General features: G+C 34.4%; 2 protein-coding genes across 4 annotated transcripts in view; one reads left to right on the top strand and one right to left on the bottom strand.

Moving 5' to 3' along the window:
- The window catches only part of LOC101891682 (activin receptor type-1), a 174,920-nt gene that overhangs the window by 72,579 nt on the left and 75,337 nt on the right, over positions 1-27,004 (bottom strand). The window lies entirely within an intron of this gene.
- LOC101890462 (ATP-binding cassette sub-family G member 4) lies at positions 6,755-25,658 on the top strand. 3 transcript variants are annotated; one of them, XM_059127781.1, is made up of 8 exons: positions 6,755-6,916; positions 14,838-14,955; positions 19,749-20,084; positions 20,183-20,421; positions 20,479-20,750; positions 24,511-24,679; positions 24,747-25,003; positions 25,149-25,658. In XM_059127781.1, exons 1-8 carry the CDS (start codon positions 6,784-6,786, stop codon positions 25,551-25,553), a joined length of 1,929 nt encoding a protein of 642 aa, XP_058983764.1. In that variant the 5' UTR covers positions 6,755-6,783; the 3' UTR covers positions 25,554-25,658. The 3 variants fall into 3 exon arrangements, with proteins under 3 accessions (XP_058983764.1, XP_058983765.1, XP_058983766.1); XM_059127782.1 differs by having other exon boundaries at positions 6,761-6,916; positions 14,843-14,955; XM_059127783.1 differs by lacking the exon at positions 14,838-14,955 and having other exon boundaries at positions 6,778-6,916; positions 25,149-25,657.

The following is a 27,004-nucleotide window of genomic DNA, read 5'->3' as shown; positions in this document are numbered from 1 at the left end:
ATCGCCTGTTCTTCCAATTTTTTACAGGCAATTTCCCAGAATGAGTCAGCGGTTTCCAGGACTTTTCTGTGCCTGGGACCTATGTGCCGCACCTGGCGAATAACACACCGTTGTAGATGATACCCGCTGATTGTTCGCCCTTGTCTCATCAACTTTGTATGGCGTTATCAAAATTGTAGATTCCACTTAAGAATTATGGCGTTTTTAGTTCTCTTTTTTTCCTTAAATATTACAACTAAAGAGGCTGAACCCAGTTTTCCCTCTTTTCCGAAAATTTTCCATAATTTTCCTGACAGTTATTGTTTACCTTTATCAGAAGTGGAATTCTCTAACTCATTTTTTGAGTTACCGACAAAAGTCGGTAAAATTAAAATGCTTGTAATTTCGTTAACTAACGACATTTGTCGGTAAATTAGCGACGAAATCAAAGTAGTCGCTAAGACCTACCGATAGATACTAATGTTGTCAACCTTAAGTCATTCTTTATATGAATATTTTGGGTTTTAAAGTTACCGATTTTTGTCGTTAACTCAAAAAATGTATTAGAGGATCGCACTACAGGGTTACTACCTACCCAATATTAATCCCAGTGTTGTATTTTTGCCACACGTCTGTCGTACAACACAAAAATCGAGCTGAGACTTGGCATCACTTTTTAAAATTGAGCCGGCCGCACGGCGTATCCGCTTCACTTTTTGGTTGGCGTTCGGCGCACTAATTTCGCATAAAATATTTTGGGCGAATTATGTGGCCATTTTTGCACATTATAAAAACCTATAATGGGAATGAACGCAACAAATGGTTCATTAGACTGATTTTAAATATTTATACATTGCTGAGCTTAGTACCTTAGAAATTACCACTTATTTGAAGGGACTAAAATATGGGTTAGTAATCCGATTTGTAATGAGTTTTTATTGTTGGAATGTGCCTTCAGTATCTTATAAAGGATGTTGATAGGATTTTTCTAATCCCCATTAACATTTCTCAAAAATTTTTTAATTAACTGAAATTGCGTATTAAATTAAATCTCAAAATCTTAATTCTCATGGTCTAGCTGCAGAACTAGAAATTCAATAAATTTCGCAAAAATGCATATAATCAAACAAGCTATAGTTGTACTAAACCAGATTTGTGCGTCAAATAAATTTATAAAATAAAATTGGAGGGGATGTTGCCCCCTTTTTTTGGTTATTGTGTTCGTTGGGGGCTTGTTTTAATTAAAAAAGAAGAACTTGAGATTATTATAATTATGGTTGAGAGACCAAATTAAAAACTAGACTTTCCGGACATAAATCGGATCAAAAAAGTGACAAGCCTCTCGAACAGAAGACTGCTTTAGCTGCCCATTGCACATTGACAGGACATAAACCCGACCTTAAAACCGTCGACATATTAGCACAAGAAAATAATTACAAAAGACGATTTACATTGGAAATGTTACATATTATAAGTTTACCAAATGACAAGCGAATTAATTATAAAACCGATACAGACCATTGTGCTCACATTTACAGAAGCCTAGTTCAAAAACACCGACGAAAGAAAACTTAGTTTGATAGTGACATTTAAACTCAATAGACGAGCTTTTTACTTTAAAAATGTATGTTATTTATTGTGTTATATATTGTTCAGTTTGTAATTTGTGTTTTTTTGTAAAACAGATCCTTGAAGATGATTTCCGGAGGAAATCGAAATATTGGATGAATAAAAAAGGAAAAATTCAAAGAAAAGAAAGAAATACAGCCCTGAGGCTATGCCTGCTTCTTGTCAATTATAGGCAACAGGTGGTTTTCATTTATTTGATATTTTTTTGGTTCATTTCTAAAATGAGACCAGAAGGGCGAAAAATCATTTCATTCATCTTTCCTGGATGTTCTGTAAATAATATGTTCCTAAGTATTCAATCTTTCAATTCCATGGCAAATCTGGTTAATGTTATTAATGCGCGTCCCGCAATTTAAGTTTCTTCCAATCATTGATTTTGAAAATGTTTTGTTTTTATTTTTCAAAACAACAAATACATACACAGAATTGGCAGAAGTCGGGCACATTTAGAAAAAAAAAATTTAATCAGCTGGGAGCTCTACCTTACCTTTTTATTCTACCATGCATAGAACTATAAAGAGAAGACAGAGTCAAAATATGACAACCCTGTGACAAACAGGGTGAGATGAAAAAACTCCAACCATCTGCTCATAGCTGTCTCCAATACATTTTCTTGCCAATTACTGGATCTTTATTCTTCCCTAGATATTGAGTTCATTGCCGTCGAAGTAAAAAACAATTTGAAAAAAATGTTTATAACATGCTCTTATATTCCTCCATCATCACCGCAAATAATTTATGAAAAGCATAGCCATGCATTAAAAGCAGTTTTACAAAAAACTAAGCCAGAGGATCTAATTTGTATACTTGGCGATTTTAATATACCAAACATGTTGTGGAATTTTTTACCTGGGGATAAATACCTGCTGCCTGAAAATATACACAAATTTTATGAATTATTCTTCGATACACTTTTTGATCTTGGTATTTTTCAAATAAATTGTATCCGTAACACCTATAATAAGTTATTGGACCTGATATTTGTAAATCAAGTGGATGAATGTTACATTCAACGAATTGATCCGTTAACATTCCCCGAAGACCAGCACCATCCAACTATCAAAATATACCCGTGACTCAAAGTGAGAAATCCTTATGTTTTTCGAAAACAAACTTTGAGCAGTTACGTGAACTTATGCATAACACAGACTGGGATATCCTGTTCTCTAGCACTTACGATTTAAATGGTTCTATCGATATTTTTTTACAAAAAGCTATACGATTTTATTGATATTAGCGTACCGAAATATGTAATTAAGAAGCTTTCTGGGCCACCATGGAACTCTACAGCTTTGGCAAAGGCTAAAAATGTGAAAAATAAACAATATAAGAAATATAAAAAGACAGGATCTTCCATTGACTACGGAAGATATTCTGTAGCACGGTCTGAATATACTACTATGAATAATATTTGCTATTCAAATTATCTGACAAAACTCAAAAACAACTTTAAACAGAATCCGAAGTCTTTCTTCAAATTTGTCAATTCGAAGCGCAAATCCACCGATTTTCCACCAAATTTAAAGTACGATGATGCTGAATCCTGTGATATAAATGTTATATCTAAGTGCTGAAGTGCTGAAGTGCGCCGATGCTTTTGTTTATCCTCTTACCATATTGTTCAATGCTTCCATAACTCAAGCTATTTTTCCTGAGGTTTGGAAAACATCGTATATCATTCCACTCTTTAAAAATGGAAATAAATCTGATGTGGCCAATTACCGAGGAATAGCAAAATTAAGCGTGATTCCAATTTTCAGAGGAAGTGTTCTACAACAACAAACCTCATTCAGTTCACTACAGTTATAAATCGAGGATTTCTTCAAGGAAAGCAAACTGATGTAATTTACACAGATTTCAGCAAGGCATTCGATAAAGTTAATCATAAATTATTACGATTAAAACTTTAAAACATTGGATTTACAAATAGAAGTTCCGAATGGATTTTTTCATATCTACAAAATAGAACACAAAAAGTATGTTTTAAAAATGCCATTTCGATACTCTTCGTTTCTTCTGGAGTCCCACAAGGAAGTCATCTAGGACCAATCCTGTTTTCTTTATTTATAAATGATCTACCTTCATCTATAAAATTTTCAAATATTTTGATGTATGCCGACGATGTGAAAATATTTCTTAGCATTTCGGAGGTATGTAAGAATCAGTCGCTTCAAAATGATTTGAATTCGTTTGTTAACTGGTGCAACATTAATCTTATGGAAATTAATTATTCGAAATGCAAACTTATGAGATTCACAAGAAAAAAATTATTGGATACTTGTTACACCCTCGGTGACTATTCTCTGGAAAAAGTTGATACATTCGTTGATCTTGGAGTTGTATTGGATTGTAAACTTAACTTTAAATCTCATATTTCTGTTTCTATAAACAAAGCAAAATCAGTTCTTGGTTTTGTGAAACGTTGGAGTAAAGAGTTTAAGGATCCTTATGTTTCAAAAAATTTATACATGTCAATTGTTCGCCCAATTTTGGAATACTCTTCGGTCATATGGGATCCAATTTATAAAACACACAGCGACCGCGTCGAGTCTGTTCAAAAACAATTCCTACTTTTCTGTCTACGAAGTTTGAACTTTTCATATGATAATCTTCCACCATACACTGATAGACTCTCACTGATCAAGCTGCCAACTCTGGAAAGCCGTAGAAAAATGCTAAATGTCTCATTTTTTTATAATGTGATTATGGGTGATATTTCTGCTGGTTTTCTTGATAACAACATAAATTTCAATGTTCCTCAACGTACTACCCGCCACTATGCACCACTAGCAATTCAAATCTCCAGGATGGGCTATGCAAATGCTGATCCTTTAACAAGAATTTCAAAAGATTTTAACTCGTTTTATAATTTTATCGATTTTACAATGGATATTAATACTATAAAAAGTAAAATAATAATGTTTTTAAATTCTTAATTTTAATTATACAATTATTAGTTATGTACATATATAGTCTGTAAGGAATTATCCATAGACTAATAGATTAAATAAATAAATAAATAAATCTGCAATCATTTGGCTGAAAAACCACAATTGGCTATCGTTAGAGCACTCCAACATTTAAATGTTAATAAATCTTTTGTGTCTCGTACCATCGCTCGTTACTGGCAGCGTAGCCCGACGTCAAGGAAGTGGACGGAAGAAAACAGCAACATCAGCCGAAATGGTTCGAAAAGTAAAAAAGCGATAGGAACGTCGCAGTGGCCGAAAAATGGCTCGTGAGCTGCTGAACATATCGTAATATTCTATTCGACAAATATTGAAAAATGAGCTCGGGGTAAAGCCATTGAAATTCTAACAGAAAGAAAATAGACTCAAAAGAACTAAAAAGAGTTGCTTCGTTTGGCCGAAAGTGGTGAACTGCCGAATTTGGTTTTCTCCGATGAGGAAATGTTTGTTGTCCAGCAGTTTGTAAACAAACGAAATGATTGTGTTTACTTACCAAAGAGGTCAGCTGAAAATGTACACCTTCGGTTGGCCAACAGAACTCAAGCGCCGGTCATGGTAATGGTGTGGGCTGTCACAACAGCCGATGGTCGCTCTCCGCTTGTACTAATCGACCGTGGCATCAGAATAAATGCCGAATATTATCGCTAAAATATTCTGGAGGGTGTATTAAAGCCTCGGGCACGCAAACATTTTGGCCGCAGACCTTGGACATTCCAGCAGGACTCAGCACCATCGCACTCAGCACGAGCCACCCAAGAATGGTTACAAAATGAGGTTCCTCGCTTCATTTCCAGCGCACAATGGCCACCTAAATCACCAGAAACCAATCCGTTGGACTATTGTGTCTAGAGTATTTTGGACAGCAAGGCTGGCACTAAAAAATGCCAATGTGCCGATCACCTCAAGCAAGCGCTTCGTCGGAAATTGATCAAAATACCGCAGAGCAACATTCGCGCAGCGTGTGACGGTTTCATTGGCCGTTTGAAGGCCATAATTCGTGCCAGAGGTGACCAATTCGAACAAATCTAAACTTATTCCAAAAACTTATTCCAAACGTGGACCTGCACAGACAATTTTCTGGTGGCATTGGCTGTGGTATCCATTACGAACTTCAAATACAAAATTTGAAATAATTCCGGTAAATAATGTCGCCAAAATCATCAAAATACCGAATAGCGGGGGGTACCGTTATATGGGAGCTATACGAAGGCGTAGACCTACATGGCCTATTTGCTGTCTTGTGCTGTGGTATCTATTCTAAACTTCCAATACCAAAGTTGAAACAATTCCGATCGCTAAAAATCATCAAAATATCGCATATCGGGAGGTACCGTTATATGGGGGCTATACGAAGACGTCAACCTGCACAGACAATTTTCTGTCACAGGCTTGAGTATCCACTATGAACTTCAAATACCAAATTTGGAACAATTCCGATAAATAATGTCGCTAAAATCATCAAAATACCGAATATCGGGAGGTACCGTTATATGGGGGCTATACGAAGACGTGAACCTGCACAGACAATTTTCTGTCACAGGCTGTAGTATCCACTACGAACATCAAATACCAAATTTGAAAGAATTCCGGTAAATAATGTCGCTAAAATCATCAAAATACTGCAAATCGGGAGGTACCGTTATATGAGGGCTATACGAAGACGTGGACCTACATGGTCCATTTTCAATACCAAAAGTCCTGCAGACATAATACACATTTGAGTAAAATTTTATCAATGTACTTCAATTCGTTCGGAAGCTAGAGTGATTTCCACAAATGGACAGACATCGCTAAAACGAAATAGAATTTTATGCTGATCAAGAATAAATATTCTTTGTGGGGTCTAAAATGTATGTTTCGAGGTGTTACAAACGGAATGACAAATTTAATGCAATGGTGGAGGGTATAAAAAAACATCCAAATGTAAACACATACCCCACATTCACTCCCATTTGTGTGAATGGATGTTTAGAAAAAGTGTAGACTGGGTTAAATAGTTGTACACACATAAATACGTTTCTAGCTGTATATGCATGTATGTACATGCATGAATACCTACATACATACATACATATGGGAACAATTCGCCAACAGCAAAAACACAAAAAAATGAAAATAAAACCATTTGTTAGGGTTGATAACAAAAAATTTCGATAATAGATTCAAGTGAATATCAATTCTATTTAGTATTGTTTTCAACGTTGAAATGAACGAATTTGAGTGCCGCGCATTGTCGCCATCGGCCGAGCATGGAAATGAATTGCGATCGTTGTCGCGAGTTGCGGGTGTCAATATCAAGTTTGTGGATCTAACGCATTTTGCCCGAAATGAAGATCGAAGTAAATACAAAAAAAAAAAAAAAAACTATGAAAAAAAAAGAATATCGAAAATTTTCAAGTGAAATTATAAAAAAAGTGCAAGCTGCTTAAAAAACCAACAATTCTTTAATTGATTAATTAATAAAACAAACAGTGTGGCTTTACATACACACAAACTTAGATGATTTCATAACCACATAGATGAACTGGGGGTTAAATATTTGAATTTATTTATTTTTTGCATTGGTAATAATCAAATGAGCAGATCAAACACAGTTAGAGAAAAAGTTAATTTAGTTATTTAACAAGTTAAAAAGCAGCTATGTTCGGTCGGGCCGAACTTTTAATACCCTCCACCATCTGGAAGAAATTTGAAAATTTTCAAAAAAAAAAAAAAAACCAGTAAAGAAAGTCCTAAAGTCGGGCGGAGCCGACTTTTTGATACCCTACACCACTTTGCTAATTTAGTAGAGATCCACATACCAATTAAAAGTTTTTATGGGAAAATTCAATCATACACGCTATGATTATAATTATAATTTAAAGTTCGACTGACTAAATATGCCGAAGCATTTGTATCTTTTAAATTCGGACTTGTATTGCCCATTTGGTGCAAAATTAATTTTAAATCAGATAAAGATATATATGGGAGCTATATCCAAATCTGAACCGATCTCGATAAAATTTGGCAAAGATATTTCTAAGCTGTATTTGATATATTTCCCCAAATATTGTTGTTACAGAGTGCATATTACGGCTGCGGAGGACAAAAATAACAAATCGAATGAACAATATATATGGGAGCTATAGTTATATTTGAACCTATTGCGATCAAATTTGGCATACTTATTTTTAGGCCTAATCTGGTTGTATGTGCAAACTTCCATACTATTCGGGCTGATATTACACGTTTGGTGCACAATAAAAAGCAAATCGGACGAAGATATATATGGGAGCTATATCTAAATTTTGACCGATTATCTCCAATTTCAATAGGGTTCGTCCTTGGGCCAAACAAATGATGTGTGCAAAATTTCATCTCAATCGGATAATAAATGCGACCTGCATTTTGTTCACAAGAATACATGGACTATCGGGAGGTCCGTTATATGGGGGCCCTACGAAGACGTGGACCTGCATATAAAAATGATTGTCATAGGATGAAGTACCCATGACGAACTTCAAATACAAAATTTGAAATAATTCCGGTAAATAATGTCGCTAAAATCAATGAAAATACCGAATATCGGTAGGTACCGTTATATGGGGGCTATACGAAGACGTGAACCTGCATACGAAATTTTTTGCCATAGGTTGTAGAACCATTAAGATTTTTCAATAGGAAATTTGAAACGATTCCAGTGAATAATGTATCTGAAATCATCAAAATACCGACTATCGGGGGGTACCGTTATATGGGGTCCATGTCAAGATGTGACATGCACAGACAATTTTCTTTCATAGGCTGTAGTATCCATTACGAAATTCAAATACAAAATTTGAAACGATTCCGGTGAATAATGTGTCAGAAATCATCTAAATACCGACTATCGGGAGGTACCGTTATATGGGGCTATACGAAGACGTGGACCTGCATATAAAAATTTTTTGCCATAGGTTGTAGAACCATTAAGATTTTCCAATAGGAAATTTGAAACGATTCCAGTGAATAATGTGTCTGAAATCATCAAAATACCGACTACCGTTATATGGGGGCCATATTAAGATGTGACATGCACAGACAATTTCTGTCACAGGCTGTAGAATCCATTACGAACTTCAAATACAAAATGTGAAATGATTCCGGTGAATAATGTCGCTAAAATCATGAAAATACCGAATATCGGGAGGTACCGTTGTATGGGGGCCGACATGGCCCATTTACGAAGTTAACCTGCCTACTGGTAAACCATGCAACCATAATATCGGGAGGTACCGTTATTTGGGTGCTATACCAAAACGTGGATATATACATGCAATGTTAAGCCACCGGAGCTAGAACCCACTACGACCAAGAAGTACCAATTTTTTTAAAAATCCATGAAAAATGTGGCAAAAAATCATCAAAATACTGAATATGGGGATGTACCGTTATATGGGGAATATACCAAAACGTGGACCGATATATCTCATTTTCAATACCAATCATCCTAGAAAAAAAAAAAAAATCCGTTAAAAATTCTGTTAAAATCTTAAAAATAGCATTATATTGGGCTCTGTACGACGTGGACCTACATAGGCATTGTTTGTCATAAGCCGTTTCCATATTTAAATTCGAAACTTGAAATAAACGGTGAACGGCTAAAATCACCAAAATATCGTATATGGGGAGGTACGGTTATATCGGAGCTGCATAGACAATTTTCTGTCACAGGCTGTAGCATCCATTACGAACTTTAAATACGACATCTCAAACAATTTCTTTGAGTATGGTACCTAAAATCGTCAAAATACCGAATATAGGGAGGTACTGATATATGGGGCCTATATGAAGACCTGGGCCTGCATAGACAATTTTCTGTCACAGACTGTAGTTCTCATTACGAACTCTAAATACGTAATTTAATAATATATAATATTCACCAAAATACAGGATATTGGAGGTACCGTTATATGGGGGCTATACGAAGACGTGCACCTGCACAGACAATTTTCTGTCTTAGGCTCTAGTATCCATTTCGAACTTCAAATATTTAATTTGAAACAATTCCGGTGGATAGTGTCGCTAAAATCATCAAAATATCGCATATCGCGAGGTACCGATGTATGGGGGAACGTGGACCTACATGGCCCATTTACGAACTTAAATAATAATAATAATAATAATAATAATAATAATAATAATAATAATAATAATAATAATAATAATAATAATAATAATAAACATGTGTGCAAAATTTTAGCCTTCTATCTCAATTCGTTCGAAAGATAGCGTGATTACAACAGACAGACAGACGGACAGACAGAGAGACACACAGACAGACAGGCGGGCATAACTAAATCGTCTTAGAATTTTACGCGGATCCAGAATATATATACTTTATAGGGTCTATTATGAATATTTCGAGGAGTTACAAACGGAATGACAAAGCTAATATACCCTCCATAGAATGGTGGAGGGTAAAAAAAAAGAAAATAGTTCTGACGTGCCGTATTTTTTATACCCTTCACGATTACTGCACCCTGCTGCCAATACGTGTGTGGCCTTTCAATTTTGTGGATTGTACAATTCCGTTGCGGATTTTGTTTACATTAAAATTAACCTACACTGATGTTCATCTCAACTAGGGGTCCAATCGTCCCTTACACCAGCGAATCCGTTCAAAATGTTAAAACTATAATTACGACCAAATTGTTGTTAAAGATTAATACTTTTTTCAACTCGGTTCGAAAACAAAAAATATTAAATTCTAGGCCATTGAGTGGTAGTTGCGACAGCGATCGGTAAATAAAAATATGCAAAAGAAAACGCCATATTTATTTGCTAAGGCTTAAAATGCCAAATCACTCGTTCACCCTGCGTTTACAAAACGAAAGACAACTGAGTTCAGGTATTAGTTGTCAATAGAAAAAGCCTAGGTGACGTTGGCGACCAGACTGTTGCTAAAACAATTGTACAATTGTAATTGAAAATTTATTCATTTTTATTGTTTGTCATTTATTTATTTCTTTGTTTGTACCATGGTACAATTACAAAGGTATTCTCATGCAATCATTATTGAGTTCTTCCAAAAGGTGAAAATACAAGAGAATACACAAAACGCTTTTTTGAGCGAAGGGCCAAAATCGAACTAAGTAAACCTAAAACTTCTTTGTTCAAAAACATAGAAGTATAAATATAGAACAAGGCAGAATTAAAATATGGCAACCCTGTGAAAATACCTTAAATGCGCCAAAGCAATAGGCTATTAAACCGCCAATAATTGAGAGGCTATGGAGTAGAATTTTGAAACAAAATTTTTGTATTATTCAAACTTTTATTTGTCATTCTTTTCTATAATTGTGTTTTTTTATAATAATATCCCTCTGTCATGAGCTGTTATTCTAGATAGTCTAGACACAAACCATTTGTTCGGTATATCTACGCTTTACAATTTCAAGTCTTTGCTTTGTTCCTCTACGAAGAAGCCAGCCGATGACTAAGGCCAGTTAAAAAAGCGTTTTATGTACTCTCACCTTTAGATATGAGCGCACAACTGGCCAATACATTTAAATTTATTTCCGTAAAAATATTTTGCAATTTTCACGCCTGTTATAGACTTCTTTAAGGAAGAATATAATCTAAAACAGATGCTGAAATATAAGTATTGTAAGTAATGTGAGACTTGACTTGGAAGTGATTAAATTTAACTTCAAAGTATCATTTTTGCTGCAGCTAGGACAAGTATGAATTTTAAAAATATAGCCCCCTTGTTTTGGTTTTGGTAGAAGATTGTCATCCAGCATTTTTAGTCGAATAATTATTAAATTCATTGCAAAACGTTGCCAGCGAAAGTTTTTATTTTTGGCAACATTTCAGTTGGTTAGTCTTGGAGTTATGATCCTTAAATAATGACTTAAAAAAACACGTTATACGAGAACTGCATAAGAAGTAAAGGTGAGAGTACATAAGGGGCCTTTATGACTGCCTTGAGTCATCGACTGGCTTCTTCGGAAAAGAACAAAGGAGCGTAGGGCCATAATCGAACTAAGTCAACCTAAAACTCATTTATTCAAAGACCTAAAATGGTAAAGACTAGACAAAATGCATTCTGAGCAAATGGTTGGTGTCTATACTATCTAGATAACAGCTCATGACAGGACAATGTTAATATAAAAAACACATTTATAGAAAAAAATGACAAACAAAAGTTTGAAAAATTCAAAAATTGGGTTTCAAAATTCTATTCCATAGACTTTCCAAATTAATTGCATATTGCCTAAGCGGTTTAAATCGCATAACATTTCTAACTATGTTGTTACGATATCATAACAACAGATGTATTTTCACAGGGTTGCCATATCTTGACTCTGTCTTGTCCCATCTTTATACTTCTATATCTTTGATTTATTCCTCTACGAAAATATTTGCATAAATGGGAATTGTTTCTGGCTACTCAAAGCTAATCCATATTCTTTTCCCAAAGTTCAACTAGAATCTCTTCTCTAGTTTTTGTTTCCTTCGAAAAATGCGCAGACAAATTATTAATTTAAATAAGAACGAGTAAAAAAGCTGTAAGTTCAGCCGGGCCGATCTTTGAATACTCTCCACCATTTGGAATAATTTTGGCAATTTTCAAAAAGGAAAAAAAAAATCCGAATGTAGCCGTTATATTAGGGTCTATACGACGACGTGCACCTGCATAGGCAACTTATGTCATAAGCCATTACAATATTCAAATGCGAAACTTGAATAAAAAAATGCAGTGAATAATAGAGCTAAAATCATCAAAATTCCGAATATAGGGAGGTACCGTTATATTGGGGCTATACGAAGACGTGGACCTGCACAGACAATTTTCTGTCCTAGGCTGTAGTATCAACTACGAACTTCAAATACCAAATTTGAAACAATTCCGGTGAATTATGTCAGTAAAATCATCAAAATACCCAATATCAGGAGGTACGAAGACGTGGACCTGCACAGACAATCTCCTGTCATAGGCTTTAGTATCCATTACGAACGTCAAATACCAAATTTGAATATTGTCGCTAAAATCATCAAAATACCGAAAAAAGGAAGGACCCTTATATGGTGGATATACCAAAACGTGGACCTACATCACCCATTTTCAATACCAAAAGTCCTGCAGACATAATACACATTTGAATAAAATTTTATGAACCTACTTCATTTCGTTCGGAAGCTAGAGTGACTTTTACAGACGGACGGACATCGCTAAATCGACATAGAATTTTATGCTGATCAAGGATATAGGTATTTTTTGTGGGGTCTAAAATGTATATTCCGTTTGATGGAGGGTATAAAAAAGTTCTAATGTAAACTTGCTATAAGAGAAACTGGGCTGGTGACCTATTTCCCAAACTGCTTTAAGGTGGGAATACATAAAACGCTTTTTTGACAGGCTTAAGTGATCGGCTGACTACATTAAAAAAAAAAAAAACAAAGGAGCGTAGGGTGGGCATGTATATATTATGGGCCGAAATTGAACTATGTCAACCTAAAACTCCTTTGTGCTTTAACGAAGCCGATGACTTAATCCAGTAACAAGTAAAAAAAAAACATTAAGTTCGGCCGGGTTGAATTTTATATACCCTCCACCATTGGTTAAAGAAACATTTTTATATAAAAGTATCAGAATTCAATAGTGTTCTACTTTAAACTACAAATAACAGTAAGACCGTTTGGATAATGCGGTTTTGATATGGAGACCATATCAAAACGGGAACCTCTATAGACAATTTTATACTTCAAGGATTGTCATCTACCAAATCTTATTAAATACCAAATTTGAAACAATTTCGTGGGTAAATGTGACTAGGATTACCAAAATACCGAATATCGGTGGTTATCGTTATATGTGCGCTATTTTTATAACGTGGACCTAAATATTCAATGTTCTGTCACCGAAGCTAGACCCATTATACCATTTTTTTTTAACAAATCCGTGGAAAAATGTGGCAAAAATCATCAAAACACCGAATATCGTTATATGGCGACTATAGCAAAACTTGGACCTATACATACTATGTTCCGCCATCGGAGCTAGAACCCGTTATGAACTACAAATACAGATTTTTAAACCAATCCGTGAAAAAAATAAACAAAAAATATTAAAGGACCGAATGTTGGGAGGTACTGTTATATGACGACTATAGCAAAACTTGGACAGATATATCCTATTTTCAATACCAACCATCCTAAACAACATACAATTTTGAAGCTGTACTTTAAATGATTTGGGCTATATCGTGATTTCAACAGGCAGACGGACATGGTTAAATCGACTTTAGTGACCCAAAAGAGTGGAATTGAGTAGTCATGTTCCTTGTTCCAATTGGTAGCAAAGCTCTGCATTTAATATATCTATTGAATTAATCCAAGTCATTCTTGTATGCATTTGAGAAGATATAAATGCCACGGAGTTGATATATATTTAAGTATGCATATATTATGGACGGGTTTTTAAAGAAGAATTGTTTGATAAATCTTGTGGAATACAATCAGGTTTAAGTTGATAAATGCTGACAATGCACTAAAAATCGAAATTTAACATTAATTGGCAGGCATATGTTAATTGTGATTGCAGTTTTTATTGGCGACACTTTCTAATCTCTAAATATATGTGATTGACATAATAGCATGTTAACATACAATGTTTTATCTGGTTTAAACGTGATAAATGGCTAATCACAATAAACTTGACTATGGAAAACATATGTTAAAGTAACTGTAATTGATTGATTGATATCACCGTTAATCTCTTTCAAATAATTGTGTGTAAACACGCTACAAAAGTGCATCTTCCCATGGTGATGTATACGAAAAATGCAATGCATGTTGACTTCCTGTTCTCTAAAAATAATAATGAATGAAAATTATGACAAGCAATATTTTTGGTTTTTTTTTTTGGGGTTTGTTTAAATTTATGTTTAATAATCGGCGTGTCTACAATTTTGAGATATCTTATCTGATCGAAGTGAATTGTTTAGTGGAATATGTCATTCAGAAATATTTCTGTTGCACTTAATTTCGTACACAATTTGATGAAATGATTCATTGTAGTTGCCAGTGGGAAATCCGCACACTAAAATATAGTATTTTATTTTAATATTCTCAAAAAAGTTGCATTGAAAATGTACACATTATCAAAAATAGAAATGATTATAAAAAAAAAACATTGAAATTATCAACAAAAAAAAAATCTGACAGAATCCCAGCGCATCGAGTATGTTGAAGTGATAAATATTAAAAATATATTTTTGTTTTTTTTTCTAAAAGCTCAGAAACAAATTTTAAATGGTTTAAGTGGTGAATTTCGGGCCGGTGAATTGTCAGCCATTATTGGACCATCTGGATCTGGAAAAACTACACTCATCAATCTGTTGGCAAGTTACAGGTGAGTGTTCAAGTGCATTTATATAAGTGCAATATAAACTACCCATCATTTAGATAGGCAAATGCCGGTCGTCTGTTGTTTGAACTAAAGGTGAGAATACATAAAAAGGCGTTTTTGACTGGCTTAAGTCATCGATCGGCGGGCTTTTTCGTTGAAGAACAAAGTAACTTTAGATTGATTTAGTTCGATATTGGCCCTTCGCCAGTCGATGACTTAAGCCATTAAAAAAAAAAACGTTTTATGTATTCCCGCCTTTATATGTTAGGGTCTGTACGGACTAATGATATGTTCTAGGAAATCTTAAGGGCCATACATGTATTTAAACCAGTAAAAAAGCTGTAAAGGTGGGAATACATAAAGCGCTTATCTGGCTGGCTTAAGTCATCGGCTGGCTTCTTCGGAAATTAACAAAGGAGCCTAGGGCCAAAATCGAACTAAGTCAACCTACAACTCCTTTGTTCATCTACGAAGAAGCCAGCCGTTGATTTAAGCCAGCCAAATAAGCGCTTTACGTATTCCCAGCTTAAGTTCGGCCGGGCCGAATTTTGAATACCCTCCACCATTTGAGACGAATTTAGCATTTCTCAAAAACAATAAAATCCGTTAATTTTTTTTTAATCTTAAAAATAAAGAATATAGCTGTTAAATTAGGGTCTATACGATGACATGGACCTGCATAGGTAACTTTTGTCATAAGCCATTAAAATATTCAAATGCGAAACTAAAAAAAAATCGGTGAATAATGTAGCTAAAATCATCAAAATACCGAATATCGGGAGGTATCGTTATATACGGGCTATATGAAGATTTGGACCTGCACAAACAATTTTCTGTCATAGGCTGTAGTATCCATTACGAAATTCAAATACCAAATTTGAAACAATTCCGGTGAATAATGTCGCTAAAATCATCAAAAGACGTGGACCTGCACAAACAGTTTTCTGACTTAGGGTTGAAATTCATAAAGCGCATATTTGGCTGGCTCAAGTCATCGACAGGCTTCTTCGTAGATGAACAAAGGAGTTTTAGGTTGACTTAGTTCGATTTTGGCTCCTTTGCTCATTTCCGAAGAAGCCAGCCAGATATGCGCTTTATGTATTCCCACTTTTAGGCTGTAGTATCCAACTTCAAATACCAAATTTGAAATAATTCCGAAACATAATATATTGAAAACATAAATATTTTTGACGATACTGCACAAATTGCTGAGATTATTTAAAAGGAATCACGTGAGCTAGCATTCTCTTCTATCGGACTTTGGGTCCTATTAGACTGCTTTGGCCATTGTAAAGGCTGAAGATATTGTTTGCTTGTCGATCACTGAATGTAGGCCTCGTACTATTCTCATTCACGTACTATTCTCAAATCACAAATCTAATCGATATTCCTTTAAATGATTAGACGCAGCTGCTGGTATAAAACGTATGACATTGAAAATTCACCCGCCATTTGAAATAAAATGTCATTGTGTTTTATATACAGCACAAAACAAACCTTTTTAAAATAATTATTTAAATAAAAATATATCTAAATCATTATTTTTAATAGCATTTATTAAAAAGATATTAACGCCGTTTGACACGCATATGTATGGTAGTAGCGCGACTTAATACTTAGTTGTTTCACCAGATTTCAAAACCTCGGTTTACATTTTGTTTACTATCGCAATATGCTTTTTTGATAACTAATCTATTGATCAGCTGACATAAATGGATTACCTATTTATTTCACCATGGTTGGTCCGATTGATATCAGCCCTGTTTTTACAACGGGCAAAATTAAGGAGCTTAATTGTAAATAAACAAAAGATGTTGAGGGGGATACTATGGCAGAAGAATAAAAGTAGATGCATCAACGCTTGGCAGCATTGATATGTCAAAAAAAATTAATGTTTTTTCAAATATAAGTAGATTTTTATATTGTTTCCTTATACGGCGTCATTCAGAGGTTATTATAATTCGCATTTTTTCAAAAAATTTAGAAATTTAAATAATTTTTCATTCAACATTTTCAATTCCAAAATTGGTTTGACAGTTCATTGTCCCAGCAGCTGTGTCGATGCGTCTACCTATATTCTTCTACCATGATAAGAGATTGGCATAAAAATACGTTTAGATGCACTAAATCGAGTGGATTTCAAATGTCAATTCCATTCTGTCTACATTATCATAAAATGATACAGGTAAGCGCATCGACGCAGCTGTTGGTATAATGAGCTGTCAAAAATTGTAAAAATGAATATTTAAATTATTGAAATTTGTTTAAAAGCACATATCATAACAACAAAGTCCATATATTTTCTACATCAAATGAAGTCGACCCTCAAATCCAGCAAATTTCATTCGACGTATACGCAATGAATTTGACAGTTCCTTCGTAAAAAAACGAAGGACTAGAGTGACCTAGTTTAAGTTAAGGACCAAAAGTGATCTAAGTCAACCTACACTACAGGTAGATGCTTCAACGCTTGGGAACATTGATATGTCAAAAAAAATTTTTCAAAATAAATAGATATTTATAAGTTTTCTTTTACGACGCCAATCGGAGGTTTTTACGATATGCTTTTTTCAAGAATTTGTACAAATTTAAATAACTTTTCATTCAACATTTTCAGTTATAAAATTGGCTTGACAGTTCATTGTCACAGCAGCTGTGTCGACGCGTCTACCTATCTTCTTCTACCATGGGCTTTTCGATGCATAAAAATTTATGTTGTCGAACAAAAAAATCGGTTTTTGTTATTACAAATATCATTTAAATATGAACTGTGCGATAAGCAAAAGGTCAGACCATCTTCCCTTTATCTTTTAACGAACAGTTTACTGAATTCACGTTGCCATATTTTGTATTGATAATATGGCAATAACAGCAAAATTTATTTAAATAAAAAAATGGATACTGCTAATCGTTTATTTTATATTGAAAAACTGCCATATCTCTGTAAAAATGCATTTGTTTTAACGGGAAGATGTAATAATAAAAACTTGATCATGTGAAGTTTATCGTTTAGATAGAGAAAAGATATAAGAACGGGACATAGAGATATAAAGACAGGATATTACAGTCAACATATTGACATCAGGTGGATTCACATCTGGTGTTATCATATCATATGAACAGAGTTGAGGTGAGGTGAGATGAGAAAGAAAAAGTTTTTAATGGCCTAATCAATCAGCTGACTTTTTGGTAAAAGATCAATAGAGCGTAGGGTAAACAAATATGCATTTTTGGCAAAAAAGAATTAAGTCCGTTGCTTTTTTACGAGGAAGTCAGCCGATTACTTAAGCCAGTAAAAAGCCTTACCTTTAGGTGATATACTGGCTTAATTCATTGGCTGGCTTTTTTTGTAAAAGAACATGTATAAATTTTGGTCTAAAAGTGAACTAAGTTAACCTAAAACTACTGATGGGTCAAAATCCTTTGTTCTTTTACGAAGAATCCAGTTGATGACTTAAGGTGAGAATACATAAAACGCGTTATTGACTGGCTTAAGTCATCGGCTGGCTTCTTCGTAGAGGAACACAGGAGTTTTAGGTTGACATAGATCGATTTTGTCAACCTAACCCTACGCTTTTTTGTTCTTTTCCGAAGAAGCCCGCCGATAATTTAGGGTGAGAATGCATAAAACGTTTATTTTAATGGCTTAAGTTATTGGCTGGCTTCTTGGGAAAGCATCGAACTAAGTCAACCTAAAACTCCTTTGTTCCACTACGAAGAAGCCAGCCGGTGATTTAAGCCAATCAAAAAAGCGTTTTATGAATACACACCTTTAAGCCTGACAAAAACGCGCTTCATGGTATTCTCATCTTTAAGCCAGTCAATGAAATCTTTTACGTACGTATCCGCATCTTTAGGCCAATGATGTAGGCTGACTTAGTTCAATTTCGACATCAATGGGTTTTAAATATTAAAGGGCCTTATTTGAACTAATCGCCCCAATCTCTTTATTGGTTTTCATTGCAGCCTCGTCGATTATCATAAGAACAAAGACATATTTATAACCCCCGGTCATCTTGTTAAAGTCTTTTCTGGTAACGCAATAAGGAACAAGTACTACCTAATTCAAATGTGGTTTTTCTCTGTTAGAAGATCTAAAGGAGAGGGTACATAAAACGCTTTTATGACTGGCTTTTTCGGAAAATAACAAAGGAACCTAGGGCCGAAATCGAACTAAGTCAACCTAAAACTTCTTAGTTCTTTACGAAGAAGCTAGCAAATGACTTAAGCCAGTCAAAAAAGCCTTTTATGTACTCTCACCCTAAAGCATAGCTAAAATTTAATCTATAATCTTTCAGGAGTAAAAAAAATTGCCGCGTTTCAAAAATACAAGACAACTGACTTTATGTCTGAATGCTGTATCAGACGGAGTGTTTTTTACATATGTTGTGGGAAATATTCCATATGTAAAAGTTACACATTTCGTGTGATATATACATGCCATTTAGTTGTGAAACACAATGTTAAGTTTGCCATTACATGTAATGCACATATGTCCTTTTTCGATCACAGCGTTCCCTATTTTCATTATTTATAAATAAAGTTATATTGCAGAACAAAATTCATCCATAAATATGATTTTTTGCATAAAATGCAAAATAAAAAAGAACAGCACAGTTCGTGTACATTTCTTTCGTTCTCTCATTTCGAATTGTTAGCATTTATTAGGATCAATAAATATGTGGTAGTTAAATACAACTCTGATTCAAAACAATTTGTTTTTAGCGTTTACCTCGGAGTTTATTTGTTGAGTTTGGCATAACCATGTTTGACTGTGTTTTTTTACTATTTTCCAGAATCAAACCTAAAACGGACAACATATTCATCAATGATAGGCCACTGGATCGGGGGAAGTTTCGAAAAATTTCCCGTTATGTGTTGCAAGAAGATTACCTTTGTCCTCATTTCACGATTGCCGAAACAATGATGATGGCTTCGAAATTTAAACTGAATCCCCAGTGCAGTCCTGAGCAACGGTCTGCCACAATTACAACTCTCTTGCAGTTTTTCAACCTACAGGACCAAGCGAACACAAGGATACAAAATATATCGGGCGGGGAATTGAAGCGTGTGTGCATTGCAGTGGAGTTGATCAATAAACCGGTGGTTATATTTCTCGATGAACCAACAACGTAAGTTGGAGATCAAGATTTCTACCCTGAGAATATCAATTTATTAGAGCTGTATTATGTGGCTATTAGAGTTGTATTTAAGAACACTTGTGTTTCAGAGGTTTAGATGAGTCCACAGCCTATCAGTGTCTGTTGCAGTTGAAACAATTATCCCAGAATGGTCACACTGTCATCTGTACCCTACATTCACCCTCAAGTCGACTGTTACAATTAATTGACAATCTTTACACCATGGCCGAAGGCCAATGTGTCTATCAGGGTGCTGTTCAAGACGTTGTCCAGTATTTGGAATTATTTGGTCTCAAGTGTCCGATTAGCTATAATCCAGCTGATTTTCGTAAGTCTTTTTTTCATGAACCTTTAACCTGACTTGAAATTGACACTATTTTTCCAGTTATTGAAGCCACTACCAATGCCTATGGCAATATTCACGATAACATGGTCAGAGCTATGGAAAATGGTAAAGTACTCAAATGGCGCCCAATGCCAGAGAAAAATTTACAAAATGCTCCGGCACCAAGTAGTGTCATTAGACTTACATTACCGGCGAATAATCTGGATTTGGTATGTGATATTGAATTGAAAGAAGATTCCACGCAGACTTCTTGGTGGCTACAATACAAATGGCTGTTGCAGAGAATACTTTTACAAACAGTTAGAGATAAGGTAATGGAAATGCTGTTAAGATGAGAATACATAAAACGCTTATTGGACTGTCTTAAGTCATGGGTTGGCTTCTTGTTCAAAGACCTAAAATGGTAAAGATTAGAGAAAATGCATTCAGTGCAAATGATTTGTGTCTACAATACCTAGTGTAACAGCTCATGACATAGGCATGTTAATATAAAAGTTTGAAAAATCCAAAAATATTATTTCAAAATTCTATTCCATAGACCTTTCCAAAAAATTGCAACTATGTTGTTATGATATCATAACAACAGAGGAATTTTCACAGGGTTGCCATATTTTGACTCTATCTTGTCCCATCTTTATACTTCTATGTTTTTGCTTTGTTTCTCTACGAAAAAGCCAGTCAAAAAAACTTTTTATGTATTCTCACCTTTATTTTTTCTTTTAAAATGTGTTGAGTCGAAATTGAACTAATTCAACCTAAAATAGCCGATGAACTAAACCGGTAAAAAAAACCTTTTATATTTTTGCAACTTAATGCTAGGAACACAATTGGAGCGAACGACGAATTTCGCCCTACGCGGCGACAAAATGAGCCGCGAAAATTCGTCGTATGGAACACAATACCGACGAAATTATAAAACAGCTGATGAAGTTGTTTACTTTTTGCTCATTTGTTGACTACAATGAATTATACAAGAACACATAATGCTAGGAACACAATTGGAGCGAACGACGAATTTTTTCGCGGCGTATGTTCGTCGTCAAAAATAAAACACATATGTGTATATGGAAGTGCACACAATCACGGCACCGGCGAAAATTTCGTCGGTCGCCGCGAACTCAATTAGCTTTATTTCTATTTCATACGCCGGCGACCGGCGAACAAAACAGTACAAGGTGGCCATACTTGTACGAATTTTATGTGTTTTAGTAAATAAAGTTACTTTTTACTTTAAAATTTGTTATGGTCACTCTACTATCTGTTACTCGTATAAAAAAAACATAATTAATTTGTTTATTTATTTGTGTACTTGCGCCTGAGTGAAGATGGATATCAGTGAATTTATAATAGAGAAGATGGACATATGTGAAATTATAATAGAGAACGTAAAGAATTATGTGTTCTTGTATAATTCATTGTAGTCAACAAATGAGCAAAAAGTAAACAACTTCATCAGCTGTTTTATAATTTCGTCGGTATTGTGTTCCATACGACGAATTTTCGCGGCTCATTTTGTCGCCGCGTAGGGCGAAATTCGTCGTTCGCTCCAATTGTGTTCCTAGCATAATTCTTTACGTTCTCTATTATAATTTCACTTATGTCCATCTTCTCTATTATAAATTCACTGATATCCATCTTCACTCAGGCGCAAGTACACAAATAAATAAACAAATTAATTATGTTTTTTTTATACGAGTAACAGATAGTAGAGTGACCATAACAAATTTTAAAGTAAAAAGTAACTTTATTTACTAAAACACATAAAATTCGTACAAGTATGGCCACCTTGTACTGTTTTGTTCGCCGGTCGCCGGCGTATGAAATAGAAATAAAGCTAATTGAGTTCGCGGCGACCGACGAAATTTTCGCCGGTGCCGTGATTGTGTGCACTTCCATATACACATATGTGTTTTATTTTTGACGACGAACATACGCCGCGAAAAAATTCGTCGTTCGCTCCAATTGTGTTCCTAGCATAAGTCACCGACTGGCCTAGGTTGACTTAGTTCAATTTCGGCCCATAATTTAAATTAGGAAACCCTAGAGTCCGTTGTTATTTTACAAAAAGGTCGGTTAGTGCAAGAAATGATATCCTAAAGTGAGAATGCATGAGAGGTTTTTTTCTGGCTATAATCATGGCCTGGCTTTTTCATAAAGGTGAGAATACATAGAAGGCCTTTATGACTTACTTAAGTCATCGACTGGCTTCTCCGTAAATAACAAAGGAGTTTTAAGGTGAGATTATATAAAGCGCTTTTTTGACTGAATTAAGTCATCGAAGTTTTAGGTTGACTTAGTTCGATTTTGGCCCCAAGCTCCTTTGTTATTTTCCGAAGAAGCCAGCCATTCAAAAAATCGCTTTAGGTATTCTCATCTTTAATTTGACTTAGTTCACTCCTCCTTTGTTCTTTTACGAAGAAGCCAGCCTATAAGCTAAGCCAGTAAAAATCGTGTTCTATGTGGCCTCACCTTGAGAGAACAAAGATGGGTATGTTGAATTGGTTCAATTTCGATCTATAATTTAAATTAGGCCACCTTAACAATATGTTTAGACTACTCGATTCAAATGTCTATTCCACAGCGTATACGTCACGTAAATCCTATTCATAAATCCAGTGGATATTATTTGACGTGTGGGCTATGAAGCTAACATTTGACATCGAGTATATTTCACAAATCTAAACGTACTTTAAAGGCTAAAATAGATCAAAGCTTAAATAGTGACATCGGCATGAAAATATAACGATTTAAGCATTGATCTATTTTAGTCTTAAAATTCTTTGTTCTTTTACAAAAAAGCCAGACGGTGACTTATGCTAAATATAAACTTGCACGATTGCAACTATGAAAGTCATTTACACAATCGAATATGGCAACCCCTTTCCAAGAAACTCGACCCTGTTATTTATCAAATAAAAATTGTTTCATACCTAAAATATTTACGCATGACGAATGGCATATTTTACAAAAATGATAAATAATGTATTTTATGGCGTTCCTTAGCACATAAAAACAGTTATTTGTTCCATATCTTAAGGTGAGAATACATAAAACGTTTTTTTTATTGATTTAAGTCATCGTGGAGGAATAAAATAGTTTTAGGTTGACTTAGTTCGATTCGGCACATCTTCTTTTCCGAAGAAGCACGTCAAAATGGCGTTTTATGTATTCTCACCTTTAGGAAAGACGAATATTATTTCGGGTTTCTTGGTTTATATACTTTATCTAATAGTACGCTTACGCTGTAAAGGATTTAGAAAACACAGTCGGTTTAAATTGTCAATTCCATTGCATATACCTCAAGTAAATCTTCATGACGAAAGTTACCCCGAAAAAAGCTCTAACGTAAACATGCCTTTAAGGAATTTTTTTTTTCAATTTTTATATGTTTTCTTATACGACGTCAATCGGAGTTTATTATTATGTGCGTTTTCAAAAATTTTTATAAATTCAAATAATTTATCATTCAAAAATTTCAATTCCAAAATTGGTCTACCTGTATTCTTCTACCATGACAGACTGACCATGATCGAAAAAATACAGCATCGAAACCCCAGAATAAAATTAAAAGAAGGTAAAGTCATTTCAAATAAGCATTCCCATCTTTGTATTTTCTGTAATTTACCGTGTCAAATTTAACTGCATAGAAAGCAGGTTCCCGTCTCTGATTTGTGTATGTACAATGGATTTATAAATACAAATTTTGACTATGAAATGTTGTCAAACGAATAATTTTGAAAATTGTTAACATATAATTGTATGACTTTACCTTCGTAATTCTACCATGGTTTCGAATTACCTCTGTAGGTTTTAAACTGGGAGTTTTAGGTTGACTTAGTTCGATTTTGGCCCTAGGCTCCTTTGATAATTTCCGAAGAACCCAGCCGATGACTTAAGCCAGACAAATAAGCGCTTTATGTATTCCCACCCTAAAACTTCTACCAAAAATATGTTCAAACATAAAATTTTTCCCTATCTCTAAAACGTTGAATAAAAATAAAAGAAATAAAAAATTAAAAAACGACTATAGCTTTTGATTCTTTCTTTCTCTCTCTCTCCCTCTCTCTCCAGATCAACATTAGCTTAAGAATATTTGCTCATCTATTCCTAGCATCATTGATTGGTGTAGCGTATATTGGCATTGGTAGGAATGCTTACTTTGGCATGTACAACTATCACTTGAGCATGCTGACGGTGGTGGTGTGTGTCTTCACAGCCATGTGTCCGGTGATAGCAACAAGTAAGTACAATTATTGATCTATAAATCCCTACTTTAAAAAGTAACATCCTTTGCTTTGTCGTTGTAGCTGGTCCAGAAATGAAATATTTGCAAAGGCAAATCTATAATCAATGGTACTGCCTGAGTTCATATTTTATGGCCCTGTTAACTTCACACGTATTGTCGGTTATAATCATGTCCATATCGGCTTCAGCAATTCTTTATTTCTTCACCGAACAGCCGATGCAATTCTTTCGTTTTGCCTTATTCACGGGGATAATATTTCTCACGTCAATGGTTGCCTCAAGTCTGGGTCTGCTGTTTGGAGCCAGACTTAAATTGCAGGTGAGTTTTTTTTTCAAAATTTCTAAAGGCTTGTTTACACATCATGTTATAGTCATGTGTAAACTATCTATGTGAATATCATAATGTCTAAACTAGCCTTAAATATTTTCCCCCTTCATTTTTGTTAATTTCTCTTTGCTTACAGCAAGCCTTTTTCATCGGTCCCGCCTCCATTGCAGTCTTTATTATCTTGGCGAATTATGCCACGGAACGTGGCCACATAAGTACACTGGAAAGAGCCATAATGTATACCAGCTGTTTGCGTCACTCGCTGGAAGGTATTTTGGCAGCATTGTTCAAATTCAATCGTGCCGATTTGATTTGCCCGCCTACGGAATTTTTCTGTTTAATGGCCAAGCCGCAAAGTCTGCTCAGATTGGTGGGAAGTTTAGATGTGGATTACAATCGATCCGTGCTATTTCTGTTGGGTTACTATGTTCTCTTTACGGTGCTAGCATATTTCGCCCTTAGATGGCGCCTAATGCGTGCCCGAGTATCACATCTCCAGGTGAAATGGTATGTGGGAAGATGTTTTTGTTTGAACCGCTGAATTTTATGTGTGATTATAAGTTTTATCGATAAATGTATGGTAGCTTTAGGTATTATTTTGTAAGATTTGTAAGGAAAATAATAAAAAAAGACGTCAAGGTTTATTGGCAGAAACAAATAATTGTCAAACAAAAATCTGTTGAAAAATATTCTCAAAAAACCATGTTTGTAGGTTTCTTTAAAAAACCAGGTTTGTCTCTTCAATATTTTAAAAAATAGAACAGTGTTGGCTTGTTTGTTTGGGATACCGTAGTATTTTGTTGTTGCAAAATGGTCAGGCTTAATCCCTTTATTGTTATCTTTATAAAAACAACGTTTGTTTATTAGTGGAGTGCGATGGTAATTTTCTGTAATTTACCTTGTCACATTTCACTACATAAAAACAGTTTCCCATCTCTGATTTGTGTATGTACAATGGTCTTATAAATACAAATTTTGACAATGAGATGTTTCCAAATAAATAATTTTTGAAAAAATTGTAAACATATGATTGCATGACTTGACCTCCTTTATTCTACCATGTGTCGTAAATAAGATTATATTTTTTTTATTTGATGTTCATTCCATGGTAAATTTAAGAAGGTAAAGTTATTTGAAATAATCATTCCCATCTCTGCTTTTTTTTTGCAATTTACCTTGTCACATTTCACTGTAGAGAAAACAGGTTTCCATCTTTGATTTATTTATATACAGTGGATTTATAAATAAACATACATATTGACAAATAGATGTTATCAAATGAAAAACTTGGAGAAAATATTGTAAACATATGATTGCATGAATTTACCTTCTTAATTCTACCATGCCCGGAATCTTCAAAAAATATATGTATATTATAAAAAAAAAATTTTGAATTAAATTCTCAAAAATACACGTTAAAGAATCTGATAATACTCCAGTAAAACATTCATTAAAGTGAGTATATTTTGCAATTCCACCACTGTGACCCTCGAAAATATCCTCAAAATTCTCTGAAATATCCTCAAAAACCCTAAAAGATTACTCTACAAAATCTCAGAAACCCATTGAAAAAATATTTTATAAAATCCACGATTATTAGAACTAATCATGGTACAATTAACAAGGTAATATCATGCAATCATAGGATTTTAATTTTTTTGATGTCCCTTCTTAGTCAACTTTATATTTCATAGTTCTTCCTTAGATGTGGGCGTACAAATGGCAAGAAATTTACATTTATTTACGACCAAATATTTTATCATTTTTACACCTTTTATACCCTCTCTCAGAAAAGATTATAATCTAAAAGGGAAAATATCGACCATATCGTTCCTTGTTTTCCTAAAATTCTGTTAGAAGAATGACATTCCACAATTTCATTCAAATTAGCATTACATTTTGATAATGGGAATAGAATCCAATCTCCCTCTTCGATTGTCAATTGTACTCTAGATCCTGCTCGGAGGATCAATGTTTTTATTAATGAGAATA

The sequence above is a fragment of the Musca domestica genome, unplaced genomic scaffold, assembly GCF_030504385.1.
Source record: "Musca domestica strain aabys unplaced genomic scaffold, Musca_domestica.polishedcontigs.V.1.1 48, whole genome shotgun sequence".
Lineage (NCBI taxonomy): Eukaryota > Metazoa > Arthropoda > Insecta > Diptera > Muscidae > Musca > Musca domestica.
The sequence above is the reverse complement of the archived record's forward strand: the minus strand, read 5'-3'. Positions and strand labels throughout refer to the sequence as shown.

Excerpts from the sequence above, each read along its gene's own strand:
- LOC101890462 (XM_059127781.1), top strand. The coding sequence starts at position 6,784 with ATGAACGAATTTGAGTGCCGCGCATTGTCGCCATCGGCCGAGCATGGA. Across the intron at positions 20,085-20,182 it reads TTTCTCGATGAACCAACAAC|AGGTTTAGATGAGTCCACAG; the intron begins GTAAGTTGGAGA and ends CTTGTGTTTCAG. Across the intron at positions 20,751-24,510 it reads TACAAACAGTTAGAGATAAG|ATCAACATTAGCTTAAGAAT; the intron begins GTAATGGAAATG and ends CTCTCTCTCCAG.